Source organism: Lichenostomus cassidix, chromosome 20 (assembly GCF_008360975.1).
Source record: "Lichenostomus cassidix isolate B80296 chromosome 20, HeHo_3.0, whole genome shotgun sequence".
Lineage (NCBI taxonomy): Eukaryota > Metazoa > Chordata > Aves > Passeriformes > Meliphagidae > Lichenostomus > Lichenostomus cassidix.
This window is the reverse complement of record NC_139500.1, coordinates 7,756,588-7,779,781: the sequence shown is the minus strand read 5'-3', so window position 1 is coordinate 7,779,781 and position 23,194 is coordinate 7,756,588. Positions and strand designations below refer to the sequence as shown.

Below are 23,194 nucleotides of genomic sequence, written 5' to 3'. Positions count from 1 at the left end.
CATCTGAGCTGCTTTTACCCTCCAAAGAAAAGCCCCTGGCCTGCTTTGTTTTATGTGTGAACCACTGATCCTGCAGCACTGGCTGGACTGAGATGCCTATTCCAGTGCTGGTGGCGTATCTCTCCTATGGAACAATGATTGGCAGCCCCTGCCCTCTGTGGGAGGATGAGGGCTCTGTGGCCATTCTCCTTTCCTGCTTCAGTGGGACACCAGGCTGGGAGAACTGCTGCCTTCCCCTTTAAGCCTCATCCCAGCTTAATTTGATGGTTTTGAGTCCCGGCTCATGATTTCTGCAGCAATTTGGGCTGAGATTTCTCTCTTTCCCTCCATTATCCACTCTGATTAACTCAGCTGGCCCTGTCAGCTCCCATTCCGGCACGGGGAGCCCTGTGAGAGCCTGTTAAAATGCATGAGCCTATGGCAGTTGCTCTGCTGCCCAGCGAGGCTGAACCGAGGGAAGGGGCTGCAGGCAGCAGGGCTGTGGTGGAAACTGGGGGCTGTGGGTGTCCAGGGCTGGAGTGTGGATGCTGTGGGGGTGCCAGTGTCCCCCTCTGGCAGCACGGAGGTGTCCTGGCTGGAGCTGAGCCAGGTGGGGACCTCATGGGGTGCAGGACCATCACATCACCCTGACATGCCAGGCTGTTGGGTGGCTGCATCTTCCCCCATGCAAAGGCTCATTTCCCATTCCAGCTCTGACTTGTTCCCTTTTCTGATTTTAATAAAGACGAAAGCATCCGGAAGCGCGACTGCACCCGCCAAAGAGCGAGATCTGACATAATTAAAAAGTGGCTTCAATCAGGCTGTTTTCCTAATGGTTTGTCATATCAGCCCACACGGCCCTGCACCCCCTGTGCTCCCAACCCCCTGAGGCATCATTTACATTTCTTAATAACCCCTCATTAATATTCATGACGTGGGGAGGGTAATAACGGCTGAGCGCACACCACTAATTCAATTTCAGCGAGCCTCAGTGTGTTTAGTTAATCACCGGGGGACCTGGGTTACTCAGTACAATTATTTATTCGGAATTAGATCTCGAGGCATCTGGGTTGAAACCTGAACTCGGAATAAAATTAAAGCAGGATTCTCCTCCTCTCCTTCTCCTCCTGTCACCGCTCCCAGCTGCGATTCTGAGCATCCCCTGCAGCTCTGCCGTGGTGGGATGAGGAACTGGTGTTTCCATGCTGGGACCGTTGCAGTGGCTGGGACTTCTCCTCATCTGTGGCTACTGCTGGGTTCCAACTGCTCTGTGTCCATCCAGGGAAAAGGGTCAGGAAAGGTCTGGGGACATGGTCAGCCCCGAGAGTGGCACCCCAGATGCTGTGGAAGGTGGATGCCTGGGGAGAGAGAGACAGGATTTCCAGAGTCCTCACCCTCCCAGCCAAGCCAAGGCCCAGGGTTTGCTCCAGCCTATTCAGAGCCTTCAGCCCCTTACCCAGCTTTGTTGTTTGTTTTACTTGGGAGAGGCTGGTGCCAGCCCCATGCGGCACCCACTACCCAGGGCAGCTGCTCATCCCCATCCTTTATATATTTCCTTGAGAGCTTTTTTAATACTTTGATTTTTGCTCCTGGTTTCGCTTTTTAATTCAATATTTTCTGCCTGTGCTCCAACTCCCCTTATTGGATAAAAACTCTGTTATTGAATCCTGCCCTCTAGGACTGGATGAGAATTGGGTTTCCCAGGCAGCAATGCAGTGCCTTGGTTCCTCAAATTCCTGATTTTGTTTTTTTCAGTGTCCCCCCTGGCCTTTGAGTCCTCTCAGGGAGGTGAATCGAACATTTTCTGTCCCTTTGTTTAACAAGGAGCTCGAGGCAGCAGGTGCCAGAATCACTCGCTGTGCTCGAGTTGGGTCTCTTCATTGAAGATTTTTCCCTTTGCCTTCCCCCAGCTCCTCCCAGAGCTGTTCCACTCAGCGGGAATGAGGTGGAGGGGAAGCCTCGGGGTAGGAGCAGGTCACCATGCTCGGTGTGTGTCTGTGGATGGTCAGTTCTTGTCCCCACTTCTCTCCGTGTGTGCTATGCCTGCTGGTAGTGGTTATCCCTGGATGGAGGTCAGGCTCCCCAGTAGCTGAATCCTGTTTCCAGTATGTCCCAGTACCCCTCAAGGGTCTCTGAAATGTCTGGTTTCACAGCTGGGGAATTATCTGAACACTTAATACCCCAAAGCCAGATGAGTTAATAATTATCTTCTATTTATCTCATCTTTAACATGAAGATTTGTTGAGTTAATTTTGCCATGACTGATCTCCTATATTTTCTTGAAACAATGGGGGATGCAAGGGACTCCTTCAAAAACATTATATATATTTTTAATTTTCCGAGCGTTCTCAAACCAGACTCCTGCTGAGATAACTGTGTAATAGCTGTGATCATTACGAGAGATACTTTTAGCTCAAAACTGTTTTTTAAAGCACAGTTGAAATAAATTCAGTAGGATTTTGGCCGACTTGACTCTCTCCTAATTATTCATATTTGTTAAATTGAAAAATGCCTCAGTCTGTCTGCGCTTCTGCATCTTGTGGGATTACAGGACGATTTGTCACGACCTCAGCAAACAGAGAGGCTGTCACGTCGCTGCTGCCGCACTCAGAGCCCAGTTATTGGCCTGTTTTCAAGGTGACAGCGGTTAATGACGCCGGGTATAAATAGAAGTGTGTTGTCAATAAACGCTGGCAACAGCCTGCTGCATTCCTGGCTGAGCCCGGAGAGCGATTTCAGAAGGTTATGGGAAATGTGTCACGAGAAAACGCTGATTCTCGGTGTCCCGGGGGGCAGCGCTCGGGGGTGGCTGCAGGGGGCTCTGCTCGGTGTCGCATCCCCCGTAGGTGACAGCAGCCCAGCACGGCCCGGCCCGCGGGGCACAGCGGGGACGATCCTCCGGTCCCCTTCGCCCGTGGCACCGTCTGCTCGGGGCAGGGAGAGCCCTCTGGCACCCGGGAGCGTCTCGCCCTCTTCTTGCCCTCTCCAAGCGGCACCGGGGGACAGGCGGGATGTCCCGCAGCCCTGCCCTGGGCTCCCCAAGGGCTCGGGCTGGCCGCAGCTGGGCTCGCACCGTGAGGCGGGATGGCCCCACCTCTGCCCGCTCCCGTTCACGGCAGCCCCGCGCTGCTTTACGGCAGTGTGGCGCCTCCCGCCTCTCGCTGTCCGGCACGGCCCCTTCCTCGTCTCGCTTTCCGGCAGTGTGGCGCCCCACCGCCCGGCCTGTCCTCCCTGCCTTACGGCAGGTGTCGCGCGGCCCCGGTGGTTTGCGACAGGTTCCCGGTGGCGGGGCCCGGTGGGTGCGATGGACGTGGGGGAGCTGCTCAGCTACCAGGTGAGCTCGGGAGGTTGGGCCGTGCTGCGGCTGTCGTGGTCCCTAGCGCCCCGGCCGGCAGCGCGGAGGTGCCCCGGTCCGTGGCCCCGCTGCGGCGGCAGCGATGCTGCTCCAGCTCCGGTGCGGCCCCGGGCCTGGGGCGGCCGCCGCGTGGGGCCTGCCCCGCCACACTCGGGCTGTTTAAAGTGTCGCTGAGTTCTGGGGGTCTCTGCCCCTCTTGGGAGCAGCGGTGCTCGGTGGTTACCGGGGGCTCGGCGGCTTTGCCGGTGCCGTTTGGTCACAGATGGCAGCTTGGTGCTCGCCCGGCCCTGCAGCGAGACTGAGCTCGTTCCATTACTGTTCCACCATGTCTTTTTCTCCGTTTTATGACAAAACTCATTTAATTTCATTTTTATGAAAATATTTTTTAAAAAGGTTTTTCTTGTGAAAGTTTTGCTTTTCTCGGAGCGTTTTGTTCCTCTTACCCTGTGGTGGTTGATTACTCGTGTGCAGGTATCGGGTGTGTTGGTTTATTGTCCCAGGAGCAGATTTAGCGTGTTCCCTGTGGATCAGGGAATGAGGGTGTTGTGGCAACACAAATTCTTTCCCACGGTAATCTTTTCTTCTTCCTGTGTTTTTATAAATAAAGTTTTAATGTTATTGAAACGGTCTTTGGAAGATAGGTGGTTCAAGCCTGACCAATCGGCCTAGGGGGAGGTTTTGAATGGGCCCAATCTGAACGACCTGTGAAAGTCTATATAAGTTCTTAAAATAATTATTAAATAGAGAATTGTGTTCACCTGAGAATCTGTTGTTTGGAGGTGCTCAGGAAAAAAGGGAAAGTTACTGTTGGCTTTGAGAAGTTTTTCATCCATTTTCCCAATGGTATTGAAGTGTCTGGAGCACGGCTATGAGAGGAGGCTGTCTTTTGAGAGCTCCACTGGACTCCTTGATAATCTCCACAATGTTTCCATCTGTGGGTTACTCTGTCTCAAACATCCTTCCATACCCTGCTACATCCAACAGCTCAGCCCTGCTGGTCTGAGGTTTTCGCTTATGCATTTCGCTACCTTTTTAAAATGTGATTTCTCCACATCAAAGCAGAATCACCATTTGTCACGTTCCTTTAATTATTTGGCCTTCTCCACTCTTGTTGGGGTTAACAATGTCATCCCTTACATGTCTGGGATGCAGGTTAAGGCACAGAGAGGTAAACCTGAATGAACTTTGTCATTTTTTAACTAAGTTCCAGTTTGGGGTTTTCTTAGTTGGTTTTTCTCTTGCTCTGAGAATATGAACTCCACAGGATTCCCTCCACTCTGGAGGGAAGTGTCCATCCACTTTGCTTTGCTCACTTGGATTTTGTACCGCTTTCCCTTGGATGAGCTTTCAACATGCAAGGGAGTGATTGCTTGTGACAGTGGGGGATGTATCCTGTCGAGGTAAAGAAATGCTGCTTAGCTGCAGGGTAGCTACATTTTAATTTCATTTCTTGCCACTGAAATTGTTCTTAGCTGTGGGGAAAACCATTCTGCAGCTTTCAACCAACTACTGAAATTGCTCCTGAAGGGTTTGTCCTGGCTCTGTGCTCTCCTAGGCTCTCACCTGAATGCAGGTGGTTCTTGTGTCAGTAGCTGAGGTGATGCTTCAGAGTGATCATTGGAATTCAGTGGTGCTGAATTCAGGCCTCCAGAATTGGGTAAAATGGTAAGTACAGGTGAAAGAAGTGGAAGAGCAGAAGGCAGGCAAATAGCTCTGATTCTGAGAAAATGAGATTCCCTTCTGAGAGGGCATTTCTGGCTGAAAGATGGGGGAAAATAGTAGGAAACAGCAGATTTCACTGCCTCCCATCCTGTGGGTCAGGCTCTGCCTTTGGGGAGGGTGGCTTGAGGAAGATGGCTGGGGAGATGTGGCTTGGCAGCTTGCCCAGCAGCTCCTGGCACACTTCAGCCCTGGATCTGGGAGCATCCCTGCTCTGGGCTGAGGTGTTGGCTGGCTCAAGGTCTCCTTGGTTGTCCTCACTGCAGGGGTGGCACCGGCTGTCGGGGAGGTGGTGTGGTGCCTCAGCTCTCTGATTTTAATCTCTCGCTGCAAAATGAGTTGGTCTTCTCAGCCTCCCTGAGCACAACCCAAAATAATTGCTTTTCTCTTACACTGTTTTGAATTTTCTCCTCTAAATGTGTAATCTGTGCCCTTGCTTCGGCAAGAAGATGTTCTCCCTCAGTGCCAAACTTGGCATAGAAGACTGCAGGCACTGTGCCACCAATTCAGCACCAAGTGTCTGCCAGAACGGGAAAAGAAACCTCTTGCAACAAAAAATACAATTAAACAGCACCTGGCCGTTTATACAAAGCTCAGGAATCCATAAACTTTATGTGTTGCTGCAAAACAGTTGCAGATGGTCTAAAGTGATGATTAAATATTGCTGCTGTTTGCCCAGGTCCTCCGTGTTTGGTCTCCGATTACAGAGGGTAATTAAGAGGACAAAGCTAAATCTGGGGCTATTCAGAGCCCTCTTTCAGTTGTCTTGGGAGGGAGTAAGGGAGATTATTTGAATTCTCATTAAAGGCAGATTTCATCACTGTGAGTGATCATTACAAATTGCTTATTTTTTAATGGAATGTTAGTAAAATTAAATAGCAGGAGAAGCAGTAACTAATGGGATGAGAGCTGACTTCACCGTGCTGGGCGATCTCCCCATTGTCTGCCGGGGTTGAGTGCAATGCGCATGGGGATGGATCTCCGTGTATCCATGGAGGCACATCATCATTTCTGCTGCTGGTACGGATAATTTACTGTCAATTTGCGATGTAATGGATGCATCTGATGGCAGGGGCAGCTCAGCTGAGCTGGTTGTTGACTACTTAAAGCATTATTACCCCCGTAGCTCCTCTCCTGCTGGCAGTTAAAACAAGGAGCCGACACCAGGTCAGCTGTTGGCCTCAGCTCTGCTCCTGGGAGTATGGCCCCATGCTGCCAGAGCTGGGTTGATGTTCTCACAGGGTGGGTAGTGAATCTCTAGTTTACTTCCTGATGTGTTGTCTTTGGCCACCAAACCAGTGTCAAGAAAAATCCCTGTCCTGCACCTCCCTGGCATGCTCTTTGGGTGGTTCAGAGCCTCATGGGAGAGGCTGGAGGGCACAGAGATTAATTCCCTCTGAAATTAATAATCCATATCCATGTGGGTACAGTGTGCACCTGTCATTGCATTTGCTTCAGTTTGTGTGATTTTGGAGCTCTTGGGTCTCTGAGATTTCTGATTTTCTTGGGGTTCCAGTTCTTCCAGTTTTCAGCACTCAGATCCTGCCTCATTTAGAAGTGCTGTATGTCACGCCTCAGGAAGAAAAAGCCTGAGATTGATAGTAGCCTGGTTTATCACAAACATTGGAAACAAAATTAGGAAGTTATTGAAGATTCCTCTGGAGATGTGGGCTTGTTTTTAGGATCCCAAACTGGCAGCTGCTGCGCTGCTTTCTGAGTGGCTCTTTGGAGCGGGCTGGGATGTGGGCACAGAAGAAGCTGCATCATTTATGAAGATTTATTTCAGATTTCATTAACAAATAATTTCTGAGCTTCACAGTAATGAGGTTACTTACAAAACAGATACCTTAGTAATATGAAACTCCTGAGTATTTTCGGAGTAAGATGAAACTACCGAGACCTCTCTAAACCTTCCTGATGTTTGGCAAAGGCTGAAGCAATCAGCATTCTGAAAAATGTGTGTTCTGATTTTGTGGGGTACTTAACCCTGATATTAATGTGCAATCACTGCTTGGAGGGAGCCCAGGGGCACTGGCAGATTACTGTGCTTTGATTTAGGATGTTGTTTCCCTGTCTCTCGTGGCACATATGGCGGGTGCTGCTTCTGTCGCCTACACCGAGGGCAGGCTTGGCCTTACCTGGCTGTGCACAGACCAGGACCTGTGTCAGGTGTGTCTGGAGAAAGTCTGTACCCAAAGGCTTGGTCCCAGGCAGTGTCAGTTCAGGGTATGTCAGCTAACAGATACAACCAGTACAGGAGAACTATGAAAGAAAGGGAAAGATAATTCTCCCTTTCTCAATTACCAGCTTGTGTTTACTTTATAATATTTTATAAACAGTAGCTTTTTTTAAACCCTTTTGTATTCATTGGTTTTTGTGTGGTGCTATCAGTGTTAGATTTAAATGAAAATGCCTGCTGAATAAATTACTGTGAATGCCCTGCATTCAACAGGAACAGAATTAAGCTTAGCTAACAAAACAATTGAAAAATGCTTTTCTTGTGTGTTTTCTAATGAATTCCAACTTCTAGCCAGATTCACCTTAGCACAACTGAGTAAAAAACCCCACATTTTGTTTATCAAATGATTAACTTTCTCTCTTCTACCAGAAAGGCAGAATTTGTGCAGATGTCTGTGAAGCTGTGGAATTGGTTAAATAAATGTGTTTGGACACAATCTGTGTATTTGCTGAGTGAAATGCACCAGGCTCAGTGCAGCAACCTATGGGCTTAATTCTTGCTGGTTGGTAACAGTCCTTTGGAAAACACAAATGCAAACCCAGGATGAAAATCAATGAACAGATACTAATGCCTGCCTTAAATCAGTTGTTCATGACTGTGCATCTCTTGTGGAATGAGCAGGACCCAGGTGTTCCACTTGGACCTTGGTTTTGTGGTTTTAATAGTACTGGTTGGGAACTGCAATGTTCTTAGTGAGGTTTTGCATAACATCAATAAGGAGAGGCAAAGCCTTAATGCCTGCTTAATAGCGTTTGCCTGGAATTCAATTACTGCCTATTGCCAGGCTGCTGGCAGCGTTAATGATCGCATGCGGGGCACTTCCATGATTTATCATAATGATTCTGGTATGTGTTAGAGACGCCTCCCCCAGCAATGCATAAATATAAAAAAGGATGAAATAATTGAGATGGAAGCAAGGGTGTAAATTCTGATCTTGAGGATTGTGTACTCGGAGGAAATGGGGTGGGTTTCATGATGGAGTTTTAATTTAGGTTTTGTTCTGGGATGCAATGCCTTCCCATGGCACATTACTTTGCATCTGACAGACCCCCAGCTCCCTCTGCCTGTTGTTACACCTCAGGCTCACCAGGGGCTTTGGTCCTTTGTACTGTTTAGAAATAAGAGTGAGGAATGAGATTCCAATTCCTAATTAGGGACATCCAAGGCAAATCTTGTTGGGATTTTGCTGTAAATTTTGGGATTTATGTCACTAATTGCTGTATCTGTGTTTGTGACATTAATCTGTCAAGGCTGGTTTATGACAAATTGGGTATTACTGAGAAGTGAATGGAAGGACATAGTAAGGATGGGGACCCTTGTGCCTTTAAGGACACTGAGTAAGGAGTATGGATTTACTGAAGTTTTTTCCTTAGGTGATGTCATTTGGAAGAGCACCTTTTCCTTATTCTTTTCTTTATTGGGTTGCTGGTTGCTTGGGGAGTGTTTGAATTATTGGTTGTTGTCAATGACATGTTTGTTTCCAAATGGATCTACGTGAAATTATATTTTAATGTACCTAGAAGATAAGTAATAGGAATATGCTTAAAATACCTCCAATCCACAAAACCCTCCAAACAAATAAATCTTTCATTTCACAGAATCTCTGGGTATGCTTCCACATCATGGCTATTGAATTATGAGCCGAGTAACTGCTTTAAAAGTGCATGGAGGCACTTTAGAAGAGGTTTAAGTCAGAAATGTACCATCTGTAATGGAAATGGCAGAGAAGATGTAGGGAGAAAGGAGACAGATAACAGAGCTTGAACACGTCTGCCTGGGATGGAGCAGCTACAGCTTTGATTTGTGCTAATGTGTTGTCTGGGAAACTTGAGTCTGCATCTTCCCTAAAGGGGTGACAAGGTGGTAACCCTGAAAACAAGGTGATCTCAGCCAGGCTCCTGTCTGGCCTGCTTCTTAATTATAATTAACTCCTTATGTGCTTTTCAGGTCCAGGGGGAGATTTGTATTTTTTTTTACCTCCTGAAAGCGGCATTTTCTCCAGATCACATCCTTTACTAGCTTGTCATTTGTACTGGGCTGTGCTGCCAGTGCAGTGCATGGTGGAACTGGAACCACAGCAGGATTGCCTTATGAGGCTGGAAGGTTTATTGCCCGCTGCAGCCCAAAAGTTCCCAACCTGCCAGGGAGCTGGAAATTCCCATCTTGATGCTCACTGTCATGCTAGACCTGGCAGGAGAATGACGCTGTCACCTGTTCCCTCTGCAACTTTCTTTGGATCAAATACGAGAAGGATCCCAGTCTCAGTTAAAAGCAGGACCTGTGTTCATGGAAGCCTGGTGTGACTTTTGCTCTTTTAGACAAAGGGTCCCACAGAGCAGAAGAGAGGGGGCTGCCTGCCAGGTTGTGTTTTATAAATTAAGATGGCCACATGTTAGACCTAACGAGGTTACAAAATTATTTACCAGATGACTTGGGCAGTGATGTAAAGTAAAAATACTTTTGTTATTATTTTATTATTCTTGACACACACACTCTCTTTAAATAGTGAAGAATTAAGCTTTGTTTTGCTGTAGTTATAGAGCATGAAGTACTCTTCCAGCTTGGTTGTCCTTCAAAAAATATGAGAGACCAAATTTAATGTCCTTGTAGTTTTTGAGGGGAAGGTTTTTCCTTCCATTGCAAATGCTTTTATCCCTTTCTGCCTGAATGAAAACATGGGATTAGGATTAATGGATTTTTTTCTTGTTCTTGGCAAATTACCTTTAATTTTGACAATCAACTAGAAATAGTGGGATAAAATAATAGGTTGTTCCAAGCAAACCATGACAGTATGGGTGCTGTTTAATCTGGTGCCAAGCCCCTGCAGAGCTGCAGCAAGCAGCAATCCTCCTTGTCCTGCCTACACTGAGTTGGGATGATTCTGCTTTTACATGTCAGCAAACTTCAGACAGAAGGATGGGGGTGAAATGGGATGCACACAGGAATTCAATATAATCTTGTATGTGTTGTCGGTAAAAAATTATCTTTCCCTGCTGTCTGCTGAGCATATCAATCTGCTGGCTGTGAAATGTGGGGCTGTCTCAGCTGAGTCAGCAGGTTGGGGTTCTTTGATGGGCAGCTGTGCCCCACTGAGCAGGGCTGGTTGGCCACTCCTTGTCTGTACACTCCTCGTCCTTGCTGTCTATGGAGACATTTTCCTGTGAATCGTGTTCATAGATCAAAGAAGGTAGGATGTTGACACAGCTCTTGGCAGAGACATTCATCTACTCATGTGATGTTCCACTTCACTAAATTAATTTCCTTTCCAGTTTTCAGAGTTGTTAAGCATCGTGTAAGCAAATCTTTTAAACAACTTGTAAGAATGTCCTCAGTATGGCTTGTATTATTGGTATTCTGGTTTGCAAGGGTCACTAAACACTTGTATTCTTTCACCTTTTATTTCTCTGACTTCAGCCTAACAGAGGGACAAAAAGGCCCCGCGATGAAGAGGAAGAGGAAATCAAAGCACGTCGGAAACAAGCCAGTGCCCGAGAGCATGGTCGTCACAGGGAAGAGGAGTCTGCTGCCCTAGAAGAAACTGATGATGAGAAGAAGAAACTCCTTCAGATAATTGAGAGGGATGGAGAAGAGGAAGATGAGGAAGTAAGTCCTATAGGAAGGGAGAGGCAGTGGCAATAACCAAACACCAAACCACTTCTCTGTGATTTCCATTTCTTACCATGTAGGTGGTGAGACTTAACGTGATCTTCCTGTGCTTGTACAGCTTCAGTTTGTGGGTTTGCTTTCCTGCCCTGTGGGGTATTCATTAACTTCAAATTTGTCAAATAGATCAGCTGAAGATTTAAATTGGGGGCAAAAGGGAGGGGGCTTTCAAGTCTAAACTCTGTTTCATCTGAGAATACCCAAATCACCTTCTAAAGTATATTTTTAGGAAATAGTTTCTGTGTTCTAATTTCCTAACTATTGTTCTTGTCAGTACCCCCAGCCATGCAGCTTCTCCCCCTCTTTGTAGCTGTGCAGCAACAGAATCAAATAAACAAACATTCTTCTGTACAAGAAAGGTCTTGGGTCAGAGGAGGGGGGTAGCAGCTGTCAAGGGTAAATGATTTCAAGCCTTGGAGACAGAAATCCAATGCTGCATTGGCCTTTCTGCCAAGGGCCAGGGAAAAGATCACTTTATAAATGTGACACATGGATTGGTATAAATCTAGAAGATATTTGCTTCCTGCTGCCCGTGTCCTGTTTGATAAAAAAACAAGTGATATTCACCACTGCAGAATCTTGTAGCTTTGTAAAATATCATTGTCCTTTGTATACAGCATTGCCAGCATCCATCTCTGAGAATCTCCCTCGTTTTTTTGATGTTGAGCTATTGCCATGACAGTTGTTGCTGATAGCAAGGAAGGATAATGCAGGATTTCTGTAGCATTTGAGCTCCAGGGAGGATGGATGGACAGAATCAAGAGTCCTTCTGACTGGCTAGAGTCTTCTGGATTCCTGCAGCGTGCCAGTCCCTCATCTTTGTCAAGTGGAGTCCTCCCAGCCAGACATTTTAAAGGCTGAAAGTCCAGGCTTTCTTTAGAACTCAAATCTCTCGTTATTACTTTGGACTGCAGTTAATATAAGTGCCATTAAAATGTGCTTTGTCCCAGTAAATTTGATGGGAAAAAGCTAATCTGTAGGACACTGCAATACTGAATGCAAATTCAATACGAGATATAAAGCTGATCCTAATGGAGATATTGTGGTGATATGTGTTAGAGGAAGCAAAAAATCAAAGGGAATAGAGGGAAGCAGTGTCAGCATGTGTGGGTTGAAATCCCAGTGTAAGAGGAATGTGCTTTGGGCACTGTAGTATTGATTACCTGAATGGGATGGTGACATGAGTGGGATGGCAATGAGACAGGCTGGGCAAAGGAATGAAGGAAATCCAATAACTGAAGGCTTGCACTGGTGTTATTATTGTAATGGAGTTTGCTGAAGAAATGGAGGTTTTCTCTCTCATACCAGGTTACTGCTTACAGTCACTGACCAAAGAATCTTCAACACCAGTAGCAACTCTTGATTTAATCCTGAGGAGGGGATGGACACCTTACCAAAACCAAACCAGACACCTTTAGATGTGAGGGTGTCTGGTTTGGTTTTTGTTTTGAGGGCTTCTCTTAAATAGGGGTTGTAACACAGTCAAACAGAGGAGAGGGAAGAGGTTACACAGGGAAATCTATACATCAATTTTTTAATAAAAGAAGTGCGTTAAAATCATAAACTAAGGAAAATGTTTGTAGGTGTCAGGGAGGCAGCCAAGGTTACATTGCTGCTGTACAGTAAATATACAATGCCAACTGAGAAACACCTCAGGAGCATTTACAAAATAAAGAGAAAATACTAGAGTAGAATATTGATCTATTTTTTTCTTTAGGAAAAGGCTTTAAGATAGCAGTGAAAGCTTATCCAAGTGAGGAAAATGTGGAAGAGCATAAATTCAGGGCAGTTAAATGTAGACTTACAAAAAGCAATAGCACAAGGGACTTCTGCAGAGAAGCTCTCCATGGGCACAGGCTGGGAGTGCAGGTTTGCTTTATGTCAGAAGCAAAAAATTCTCTATATGTGCTGGTGGTGCCAGGTAATAACAGGTGTAAAAGAACAGCTCAGGGTCCAAGCTGGAGTGGGTAGTGATGGTGTGTGAGGTGTTTGGCCACTCTCTGCAGTGAGATTCAAGAGCTTGCTGGAATTCTGAGGGCTCTGGGCCCAGCTGCAGTGCCACCACATTGCTGGTGCTTCTCCAACCATCCAAAGCTCACTTTTCTGCCTTTTGTGATTTGGTCAGGAGGAACCTTTGGATGAAAGTTCAGTGAAGAAGATGATCCTCACCTTTGAGAAGAGATCTTACAAAAACCAGGAGCTGCGGATCAAGTTTCCTGACAATCCAGAGAAGTAAGACTATGCTTAACTTTTCTCATTTGATTTTAGGTGTAAGCCCTAAATCAATTTCTGAAGTATAGAGATGTTTTCAGTTACATAAGGCTTATGTAACACCAGTTATTGCCTTATAGTTCTTCTAAATTGTATTCGGAACTGACTTTGTTAATTAAAAATGGCTTTATTGAGACTCTTGTGTGGCCGATATATGGCTGGCAGCACAAAAACAATGATTAGCAATAATTGAAGGTTTCATCCCATCATTTGTTGTGAAGCTGTTGTCAGAGGTCTGTGTGGGGAGGAAATCATTTCGTGTTACTCAGTGCTGCGATGAGCAGAATGGCTGGATGGTCTTGGAGAGCCAGCTGTGGTGTTTGTGTTCTAGAAGCCTCTTCCTCCCTTCAAGGTGTTCTATTACTCACATTAAAGGGATTTCTTCCTACACTCCAATTCCATTACTTTTTGTCCAGTTTGCTGCCCTTTCCCTTACCCAGATTATTTTTATGGACTTCAGACTCATACAACCCACATACTAATATGTGGTAGCTAGGGAAGATGCAGTGCTCTGCAGAATTTGTTTCATAAGCAGGTTTTTTCATGTGTAGCTACAGCATCTTGATTTTAATTTTTTTCTAGAACTTCTAGAACTGATTTACACAGCTGGAACAAATCTGCTGATTTACTTTATGTAAATTATATAGTAGAAATGCTTATCCTGCTGCAGGATTTAACTTCAAGGGGCAGGTGTAGGACAGAGGATAGAAATGCTGGTACCATGTGCATTTAGGGTAACAAGTCCTACCTGGTGTCTCCTGGAAGGTAGTGGTCTCCTCTTGCCTTTTCATTACCCATTTTTTTCTTGCCTCAGGTTCATGGAGTCGGAACTGGATTTAAATGACATCATTCAGGAAATGCACGTGATCGCGACGATGCCCGGTCTGTATCACCTGCTGGTGGAGCTGAATGCTGTGCAGTCTCTGCTTGGGCTGCTGGGACATGACAACACAGATATCCTTCAGTTGTTAAAGCAGCTCTCATGGGAGAGGCTTTCTACAGACTTTTCTGTAATCTCTCATATCCTCTTTCCAAGGCTCCTGTAGATGTTTTTCTCTTCTTCCCACCACACTGAATTTATGTGTTGGGTTTTTTTTTTTTTGCCCAGTGAAAGCCTTCTTTGTTCAAGTAATATTGATTCTGAATTTTTTTCAGTGCTGTTATTCTCCTTTCTTGTTTTATGACCCTTTCATCTAGTTTTGAGTGGCAGTGTTAGAGTGTGAACAGATGAGCAACAGAGGAGAAATGAAGGCCTGGGTTTAGCGGTGATAATCTCAGACTGTGCAAACTTTGTCTGGAACAGCCCTAGTGAAAATAAAACTGTTTTACCCCTTCTTGCTGAGAGCTGAGCTGTCAGGCTGTGAGCTGTTTGTCATGGACTAGCTCACCACATACTGCACCTTAGTTTGTAAATGTGCCTTCTTCATGTGCCCATACCTTTAGTTTGGTGTGCATGGAGCTCATGTGGCCCCTCTGGTTAAGTACATATCCATAGCCCATAAGACAATTCTATTTCCATGCTCAGTGAGGTCTAGTGTCACTGAACCTGATCTCTCTGTGGCTCTTGTAGCTTTGAAGCTCTGAGGACATCTGAGAAAGAGTTTCTCGTTTTGGTAGTGTTGATCAAAAGCAGTGCCATTTCTTGAGTATCCTGCTGCCTTGATGCTTAGCTGTCAGCTAGGAACTGGCACTATGCCTGGCTCACCGCTGTGCAGTCTGTGAAAACAAAGCTCAGCTCACCCTGCTTGTAAAATATTCTACAGCAGATTAAGCTGAAAAATTACATGACTTGGGAGGTTGTGTGTCTGTGTCCTGAAAATGTTAGTGAGTGGAGAGAGCAGTGAAAACCCGTGGAAAGGGCACTGGGTGTCGACTTGGGACTCAAGCAGGCTTTTCTTTTTCCATTTTTATTGATCCATGGCCTTAGGAAGGTAATTTATTCTTTGCTTCTTTATGTGTAAAGCAGGAGATAACACTTAACCAGCTTTCCTGAGGTGTTTTGGAATATACAATGTGAAAAGGCCTGTTAGTGCTGAATGTTGTGGTCGGATGCACAGATCTTGGTTTTCTTTTTTAGCTCTTTTCTTTATAGCATCATCTATTGAGAATTCGTAATTCATTCTTTCTAAGTGGGTGCAGTGATCAGAAGGTAAAACCAAAACATAAATATTTTATTGCATGCTAGCTTATATTAGAGAGCACTGCTTATGTGTTTGGGTATTTTGACTTGCATCAGATGGAACCTTGATGTGGTGAATGCTGGTCCCTGCAAAACAGTAAACCCCACAGCTTCCCTTATCCAAGATCTGTAAGGAAATGGCTCTCAAATAACTGTTAACAATTTATGTTGTACAGGGGGAAGCTCCTCCCATGCAAAACCAATTTTGTGGTTACTGTAGTTTAATTATTTATTTTATACCAGACACCACAGACTTTTTTGGACTATGTGCTTTTACCCTGAATTTCTCATTCACAGGGAAAAAAGGAACTGTGGGAATACTGACTGGGATAGCAGAGCTGTTTTCCAGATGAAGTGCACTGGAGTACAGCTTGCTTTGTCCTGTCAGCCATGGAAAGCTTTGTGGTGGGGTCACTGCTGCTGTCAAAGAATTGTCAGGGTTTCCACTGTGAACTCTTTATTCGGTTTGTAACTTGCCTGTCAGTGAGTTTATGGGTATGAATTTGGCTTGAGAACTGCAATTTTGGGAAAGGTATATTTCTTGTTATAAAACTGTTGGAGTGTTTTGAGCTCGTTGGAAGCAGAAACTGCTGCTGCTCATGTATAGGGTAGAAGCATTATTAAAGTGAAGCATGTCCACATAAAACTGAATTGATGCAGCTCAAGTTTTCTAATGATGATTTGTTAAAACAAATGGGAAAATATTTTTAAAATGAGTTCTTCTAGAAGAGAACTAAACAAATGGCTCTTCAGATGTGATTTAAATTTGGTGTCTTGAAGGACTAATGCAAGGAGACAAAAGCAATGTCCAGGGGGAGCAAATAATCTGCTGAATGATTCATACAGTTTTACGCAAAACATGTGAATGAAAGATGATCACCGACAAGATTTTATTAATGAAAGACATGAAAGCTTCAAGCCAGGCTTTGCTTTACTATCTCCTAAATTTTATAGGATAGCTGTTACTTTCACTGCAAGCCTCGACAGAAGCTTCCCAGACAGCAATGGCCTGCATGATGAACTCTGCTGAGCTCTTTGCTGTGCACTCTCAAAAGAACCTGGTTCAGTTGTCTTTGTAGCATCCAGGAGACAGCAGAAATCTTCAACTGATTCCTCCTTGAGTCTTCTTTTCCATGGGTTGATGAAACCCCATTCCCTCAATTGGTCCTCATCCATCATGTACTAACCCCCAGACCACCTCGGTGGTCTTCTGCTCTCCCAAGCCCAGTATGTCAAGGTCTCTCTTCTACTGGGAGAGTGCACAACTGAATGAACTATTCTGCAAGTTGCTCCATGAGTGCCAAGGAGAAGGTAAGAATTCCTTCTGTTGACTCGCTGGTTTTGCTCTTGCTGGTGCAGTGCAGTCTGTGATTAGCCTTCGTCACTGCAGTGGCACTTTGCTGAGGTGACACTTTGCTGAGGTGGCATGCTGGTGACTTGCCTGCCACTTGTCCAGCAGAAGGTCCAGTCTCTCTCTTGCAGAGCTCACTTCTCCAGCCAGCCATAGCACATGGCTGAACCCTACTAAGAAAAGACAGATGAAAATACTTTTCCTGTTGCTGCTTGTGTGTCGGAGCAAATGCACAAATAGGAGACCTGGGAGCTGGTTTGTCAGCCTGGGCACTTGAGAGAAATCCATCACAGAGTGGTTATTTAGGACATGCAGAAAACTGCGTCTCCCGCTCTGCCCCTGGGACGTGGGTAGGATTGATCAGCATGTCTGAGAGAATAGGGAAGTGGGTCTAATGAGCTGGAATACGTCTTGTCGTACAAGGGAGCTGTGCAGCAGGCAGGGGAGCTGTGTGTTATGCAGCCCAGAGTTAATGAGTGAAAATTGGGCTGGCAGAAGCTCTGCTGTTCCTGCGAGGGCTGCGGTTTGAGGAGCATGCTGCCCTAATTGGGCCAGGCAGAGGGGGGTGATGGCTCCTGCTGCCGGCGGTGCCCTCGTTAGGGGTGTGTGTGTATCAGGTTAGCAGGGCTATCACTGAGAGCAGAATACCCAAATCACATTATTATAACTCATTTCTCTTTGCTTGTGTTCCGTCTTGACAATGCAAGACGGTGCCTCATTAGACCAACTCCAGCATGTTTGATTTGAAAAAAATAAATAACTACCATGAAGAGACAGTAAAATTGCCTGATGCTGTAAGCACAGAATCACATTTGTTTTTATCATTCCTAAATGTTTGAATTCCGTAATTTTAGTGCTTGTGTGGAGGGTCTGCTGCAATAGTCTCTGTGCTCTTAGGTCTGGTATCCTGTGCCCTGCTGCTGCAATTGTAATGCATTGTATCACCTCACTGGTAATGTATTGCCAGTTGTTTTGGGGTTGTGTCATGAACACAGGCTTTTAGGCCATAATAGCCATCTGCTATTGATATTAAATGTCTCTGCCTCCCTGTTGGTTGTCCTTAACTCCCAGCACATGTTTCCATAGCTGTGGTTGACTTGTTGCAAGAGCTGACTGACATTGATACTCTCCATGAGAGTGAAGAAGGAGCTGAAGTCCTCATAGATGCTCTTGTAAGTAGGAAACCCCAGATTATTTCAGTGCCTCTACATCTGCCTCAGACAGGCCGGCAATGAACACCAATCCACCCTGCTTTCTTCAGCTCTGGGTATCTGTGCTACCAACATCACGATGGACATAGGCAGGAGAAGCCTGTTCTGAACCTGAGAGCACAATGGGTGTTTTTGATGAAATGCTAGAGTTAGGGGAGTGGGTGGTTGCACCACTGGCACATAGTTGCACCACTTCTTTTTTGGAAGGAACACCGTCATATTGCAAAATTTGTGTGGGCTGAGAGATTTTTTGGTGCAGGGAGGGAGACTGAATTAATAATATTTGTGACTTGGACACTGTCCCATTGAAAATAGGAGCTTTGTTTGCATTTCCTTTCTCTCTTGTTGAAAAGGGTGACCTGTGTTCACCCATGGAAAACTGAAGTTTGTGGCAGGGACTGTTACCTGAAGGACAGTGGTGCTGCTGTGGTCTTTCAGTCTAACCTCTTGTGCAGGACACTGGTTGTCTTCTACCCAGCAACTCTTGTTTCAAGCCCAGAAATCTGGCCTTGAACTGGGGCATCTGTTGGTGAGGGTGTGATTTTTTTCTTAACAAGATATAAAAGCTTGAAAGTTTTCAAGTAGCAGAGCAAATGAACTTTAAGGGTGAAGGAGGGTCTAGAATTAGGGATCTCTTTTGGCATGGAGTGTGAATCAGCCCAGAAGATTACCTAGGTGGGTAGGAGATGCATTGGTTGGTGTTAAGTGTTCCCTGCACAGTTAACTCTCTTAGTGTCTCTTGTCCTCAGTGGGGGTGGATTTCCCCTTTTCCTGGTGTTTGTGCTGGATGCCTCCTGCTCCCTGGCTGCAGAAGGAGGATGCTAAACTCTCCAGAGAGGTGATACCCAGCCAAACATGAGTTTTTACAGGCCTGTCCTACCTTGGAGCTGGTGAATCACTGCCTTTGAGGGTCGCTGTGGCTGTGTCTGGTTCTGTAACTATTGTGTTGAAATTGGAAAATGGGGAATTAGAGGTTTTCTTTTGTTTGCTTTGTTTGGCTGCTCTGTTTTCTCCTACAATCCTTTCTGTCCAGTCACTATAATGTTACCTTCCAAAGGTTAATGGCAGTGCCTGGAGCCCAGTTCCTCCAGCTGGCCTCTGGGCTGTTGTTAATTACTCTGCCTTGGTGGGGAGATTGCTGGGTGAATGAAATGGGAGAGAGGAGCTGCTAGAGAAGACATTTTCTATAAAATACTTGGAGAGGTAGTAAATCAAGTGAAGTTCTTTCTCTGTTTTCATTGTGACTAGTCCCTGATAATAGCCATGTTTAGAGGTTTCATTGTCCTCATTGAAAGAAACAGGTCAGGCCTATCTGGGGAGACATGTTTAGATATCTGCTTTTTAGATTGCTTTTTTTTTTTCAAAGAAAGTAGGTAAAAGGTTGTAGGTATCTGAAGATTGTTGCACTGTATTCCACAGCAGCCCATATTTGTGTTTTTTCCACATATTCCCTGGGCTCAAAGCTGCTTAAGAGTGTTTGAATTGTAAATGTTATTTTTAACTTTTCCAAGCTCATGTTCACAATAGAAAGTTTGCCAGAGTCAAGTTTGACTCTGTCCGATTCCAGCTTTAAAGGCATATTTTGGGTGTGAGCTCTGTGGTTCAGGGAACTCCCCCTGCTCTGTCTGGTTTTCCTTAACTCTCTGAAGTAATTTTGGTGCATTCATCTTGAGAGGAGCTAAATGCAGGACTTCAGCTGGTGATTGTTCATCTCTTGGGTTTGGATCTGTGGGTGTGAGCGTTGTTCTGTCAGCTTTCTGTACCTCTTAGGTGGGAGGTACAGCAGCAGTGACCAGCTGGGAGTGGAACTGCTTACAGAGCTGACAGTTTTCCCATCCACAGTGGTTTGTGTGCCTCGTGCTTCAGAATTCTGGGGGATTATAAATCAATCAGGCTGGTTCAGGAAATAAAACTGTGACAAGGTTCATGTTTACCACCTGATGCTCTTCTGTTTAATCTGAAACACAGAAGTTGTTTAATTAATTAGGAAAAAAACATGGTGACAGATTTACATCATGGTTCCTTCACTTCCTCTGAGATTTTACAGCAGGGTTTTTCATGTCTTCTGATCATGTCTGGCAGGGTGTTTCAATAGGGCTGTTGACTTTTATTATTTATTAACTCTTCCACTCTTTCTTTCTCCTTCGTCTCCTTTTTTTTAATCTTCTTATCTTTTTATCTTTTCCATGACCCCGGGGATTTAGGTGGAGGGTCAGGTTGTGGCCTTGTTGGTCCAGAATTTAGAGCGCCTGGATGAAAGTGTGAAAGAAGAGGCTGATGGTGTCCACAACACCCTGGGTAAGTGGCTGCTGCATGTCCCCTCAATTTTCTTGTGGTTTGTACCAAGGGGGGTGGGTTGTCCCTCCCCTTCCTTCCTCCCACACCTCGTCCTTTCACCTTGGACTGCCAGCACTGCAATACAGGACCAGTTGCAGCTTTTATTCAAGCACAGCTTGGAATCACTTGTTCCTAGAGCCAGAGGATAAATGGATCAAACTGCACTGCACCAGAGGCAATCACGGAACTGTTTAGATTGGAAAAACTCTCTTAGATCACTGAGTCTGGCTGTTAACTCAGCACTGCTAAGGCCACCACTAAACCATGTCCTGAAGTGCCTTATCTACACATCTTTTAAAAACCTTCAGGAAAGTGCTCCACTGCCCATCTATTTACTATGTACAGATCTGTGAGCTATACTTTGTTTCTGTCTTAGCAATATAGTTAAATTTCAAGCTGTAAAGCATTTCCATTTCGTGGAAGGACATAATTGCCTCTCTGCTCCCTGATCTTTGCACAGCACGGAACCATTGCAGGATGTTCCCACTGTTGGCAGTCAGGCCATCATCCACTCCTTGCAGTCCTTCGGGATTGTAATCTCCCAGGACTGTAAGAATGCGAGAAAACTGGAAACATAAGGTTTGGAACTGTTGGTGGGGAAACCATCTGTTTTCCATGTCTGTCTTCTCAGGAATTGTGGAGAACATGGCAGAGTTCCGGCCAGAGATGTGCACAGAGGCTGCACAGCAGGGCCTCATGCAGTGGCTCCTCAAGAGGCTGAAGGTGAGCTGGTTTTCCACCTTCCTTCCACAGACCAATTAGCACAAAAATTAGCTTAAGAAAAACCAGTTTTGTTTGTGTGTGCTGTAAAAGCCCAGTTATGGACAAAGAGTTATAATTCAGGGTCTGTGTCCTCAGCAGTTGTAGTTTAAAGAGATACACTTTGGTCTTGTCTTTATAAATGTCTTGCAGTAGAAGTTTTCTCTTTTCTCTTTTCATACAACTCGTGTATGGTGGATTTCCAGTCCATGTGTGAGATCTGTAGGACTATAAAAGCTGACCAGTGAGAGGGGACACTAATATTAACCATTTAATGGCCTTTGCTTCCCATGTCTCTAACACTTACTGGAGTTTTAAGTGATACCCGCGTTTAAATGCTGCTGGGGGTGGCTTTTGCTTTGAACTCAACTAATTGCCTTTTAAATTAAAAGCTGCTTTTCATCCTCTGCATCCTGTAGCAGTGAGTTACACAGTTTAACTCTGTCTTGTGTTAAAAGATACCTAAACATTCACTGGAAAATCTGTAGAAATGGGATGGATAGTTCAGTTCTCTCATAGAGCTAGTAAAGGAAATATAGCAAAGAAATTCTGACTGTTCTCTAACCTGTCAGTACGGCATTAGCACTTCCATGCTTAAATGTCTGCATGATCAGAAAGCCTGCGAATTCCAGAAATGCTCCATCAGCTGTGTAAGTGCAGGTACCCCTCTGTGCACCTCACATCCTTGTTAGCAGAAGTAATCTGTAATTTCTCACTACAGGTAGTAACATAATTATGTCCTTTGCTTAAAAAGAAAAAATGAAGTTAATTTTAGTCCTAGCAGGTAGGTACTGCTACCTACCTTGGAATTGCTCTGGCAGCTGAAAGACTGTGAAACTTGGGAAAGCAAAATAATCCCAACTAGAATTCCCTTGCTTGGAGCCACAGAACATGAATGCTAAATGGCATTCCAAGCTTGTGCAGGATGTGTCTGTTGTGCTCCCTGGCTGTGTTATCCCTGGGTTTGGGATGTGGGATCAGGCAGGGCTTTCTCTTGCCTGCACACTGTTGAAGGGAGCTAATGAACCCTTCTCCAGGTGCTTTGGCTCTTGGCAGCGCTTGGTCTTGAATCTCTCACCCTGACAGATGTGTTTGGGATTAACCCAGGATCTCAGCAGCTGGGTAGAGCTGCTGTACAATGTCTGTGGGATAAGTTTTAAGATCAGGGTTCTGTCTGTGCAGCAATGAGGATATCTGGCACAGAGCACAGAACATGAATTTCTGTTTCCTGACAACATTTCAGGTTTCATTGTGTTGTGACTGTCAGAGCTGCCTCAGAAAGCTCAGGTGGAGAGCTCATAGCATGCTGTGCTCTGTTCCATGGCAGCAGGATGGGATGATTGGTCCAGCATCCCTGGACAGGCAGGACTGTGCAGCATGCTGCAGGGAGTCGTATGTTTGGAGAAAAAGCTGGGTGACAAATGTTATGTTTTAAGCCTAAGACTTCTGCTTTTCCCCCTCTTGAACAGTGGAATATAAATAGCTGGAAACTGATGATTTTTAAACTTGTTTTATTTTATGAATCCCTCAGTAAACCATGTTGTGTTATTGTCTGATTGGTTAATGTTCAATCTGTTTCTGTAGATGAAACAGCTTTGGCAACATGCAAAAACATTGGATCAAGTTCAGAATCCACTCCAGGGTTTGGTTTTTTTTTTGGGGTTTCAAATTCAGTATTTTGGTTTCATTATGACTTTTTTAGCATATTTGAGGATGGAGGGAATATCTGAAATGGAAGTCATGTGATTGTGCAGGCAAAACCCATCTCACGTTCTTCTGACTGTTACTCTCTGATTCTCATACGAAACTCTGGCAGTTACTATTTAATGTTACTGTGATGTATGTTCTGCAATTCTGGTTTCGCTGACAGGCACAGAGATCCAGAACAGGGATAAGTGCCATGCACCCATGGAACATTGTGGAAAATTTATCACAGGAAAGAGATTCTGTGTGGCAAAGAACTGAAGACTGTTCTTAAGGGTTTTAAGCCAACTTGGCCAAACCTACTGATATAGGGTAGGGCTATGTGAAGGATCACAGCAGAGCTTCTACCTGTGTGCATGAGCCTACATGCACCTCCTGTCACCCCTGAATCAGAATTACTAGTGTTCTGTCATTGAGGAAAACTGTA

The 23,194-nt window shown here is 45.2% G+C and overlaps 1 protein-coding gene and 1 long non-coding RNA gene across 2 annotated transcripts in view; one reads left to right on the top strand and one right to left on the bottom strand.

Moving 5' to 3' along the window:
- Positions 1-1,001: 1,001 nt before the first annotated feature.
- Positions 1,002-3,171, bottom strand: LOC146428723 (uncharacterized). Its single transcript, XR_014856060.1, has 2 exons — positions 3,074-3,171; positions 1,002-1,337 (listed from the first exon to the last, which is right to left on the bottom strand). It is a non-coding gene; the product is annotated as an uncharacterized LOC146428723 (long non-coding RNA).
- CTNNBL1 (catenin beta like 1) overlaps positions 3,154-23,194 on the top strand; it is a 47,462-nt gene continuing 27,421 nt past the window's right edge. The window contains exons 1-7 of the mRNA XM_085079578.1: positions 3,154-3,313; positions 10,707-10,895; positions 13,081-13,187; positions 14,041-14,182; positions 17,833-17,928; positions 20,172-20,265; positions 20,936-21,027. Coding sequence (XP_084935704.1) covers positions 3,284-3,313; positions 10,707-10,895; positions 13,081-13,187; positions 14,041-14,182; positions 17,833-17,928; positions 20,172-20,265; positions 20,936-21,027 — 750 coding nt within the window. The 5' untranslated portion in view covers positions 3,154-3,283. The remainder of the gene's footprint in view (positions 3,314-10,706; positions 10,896-13,080; positions 13,188-14,040; positions 14,183-17,832; positions 17,929-20,171; positions 20,266-20,935; positions 21,028-23,194) is intronic.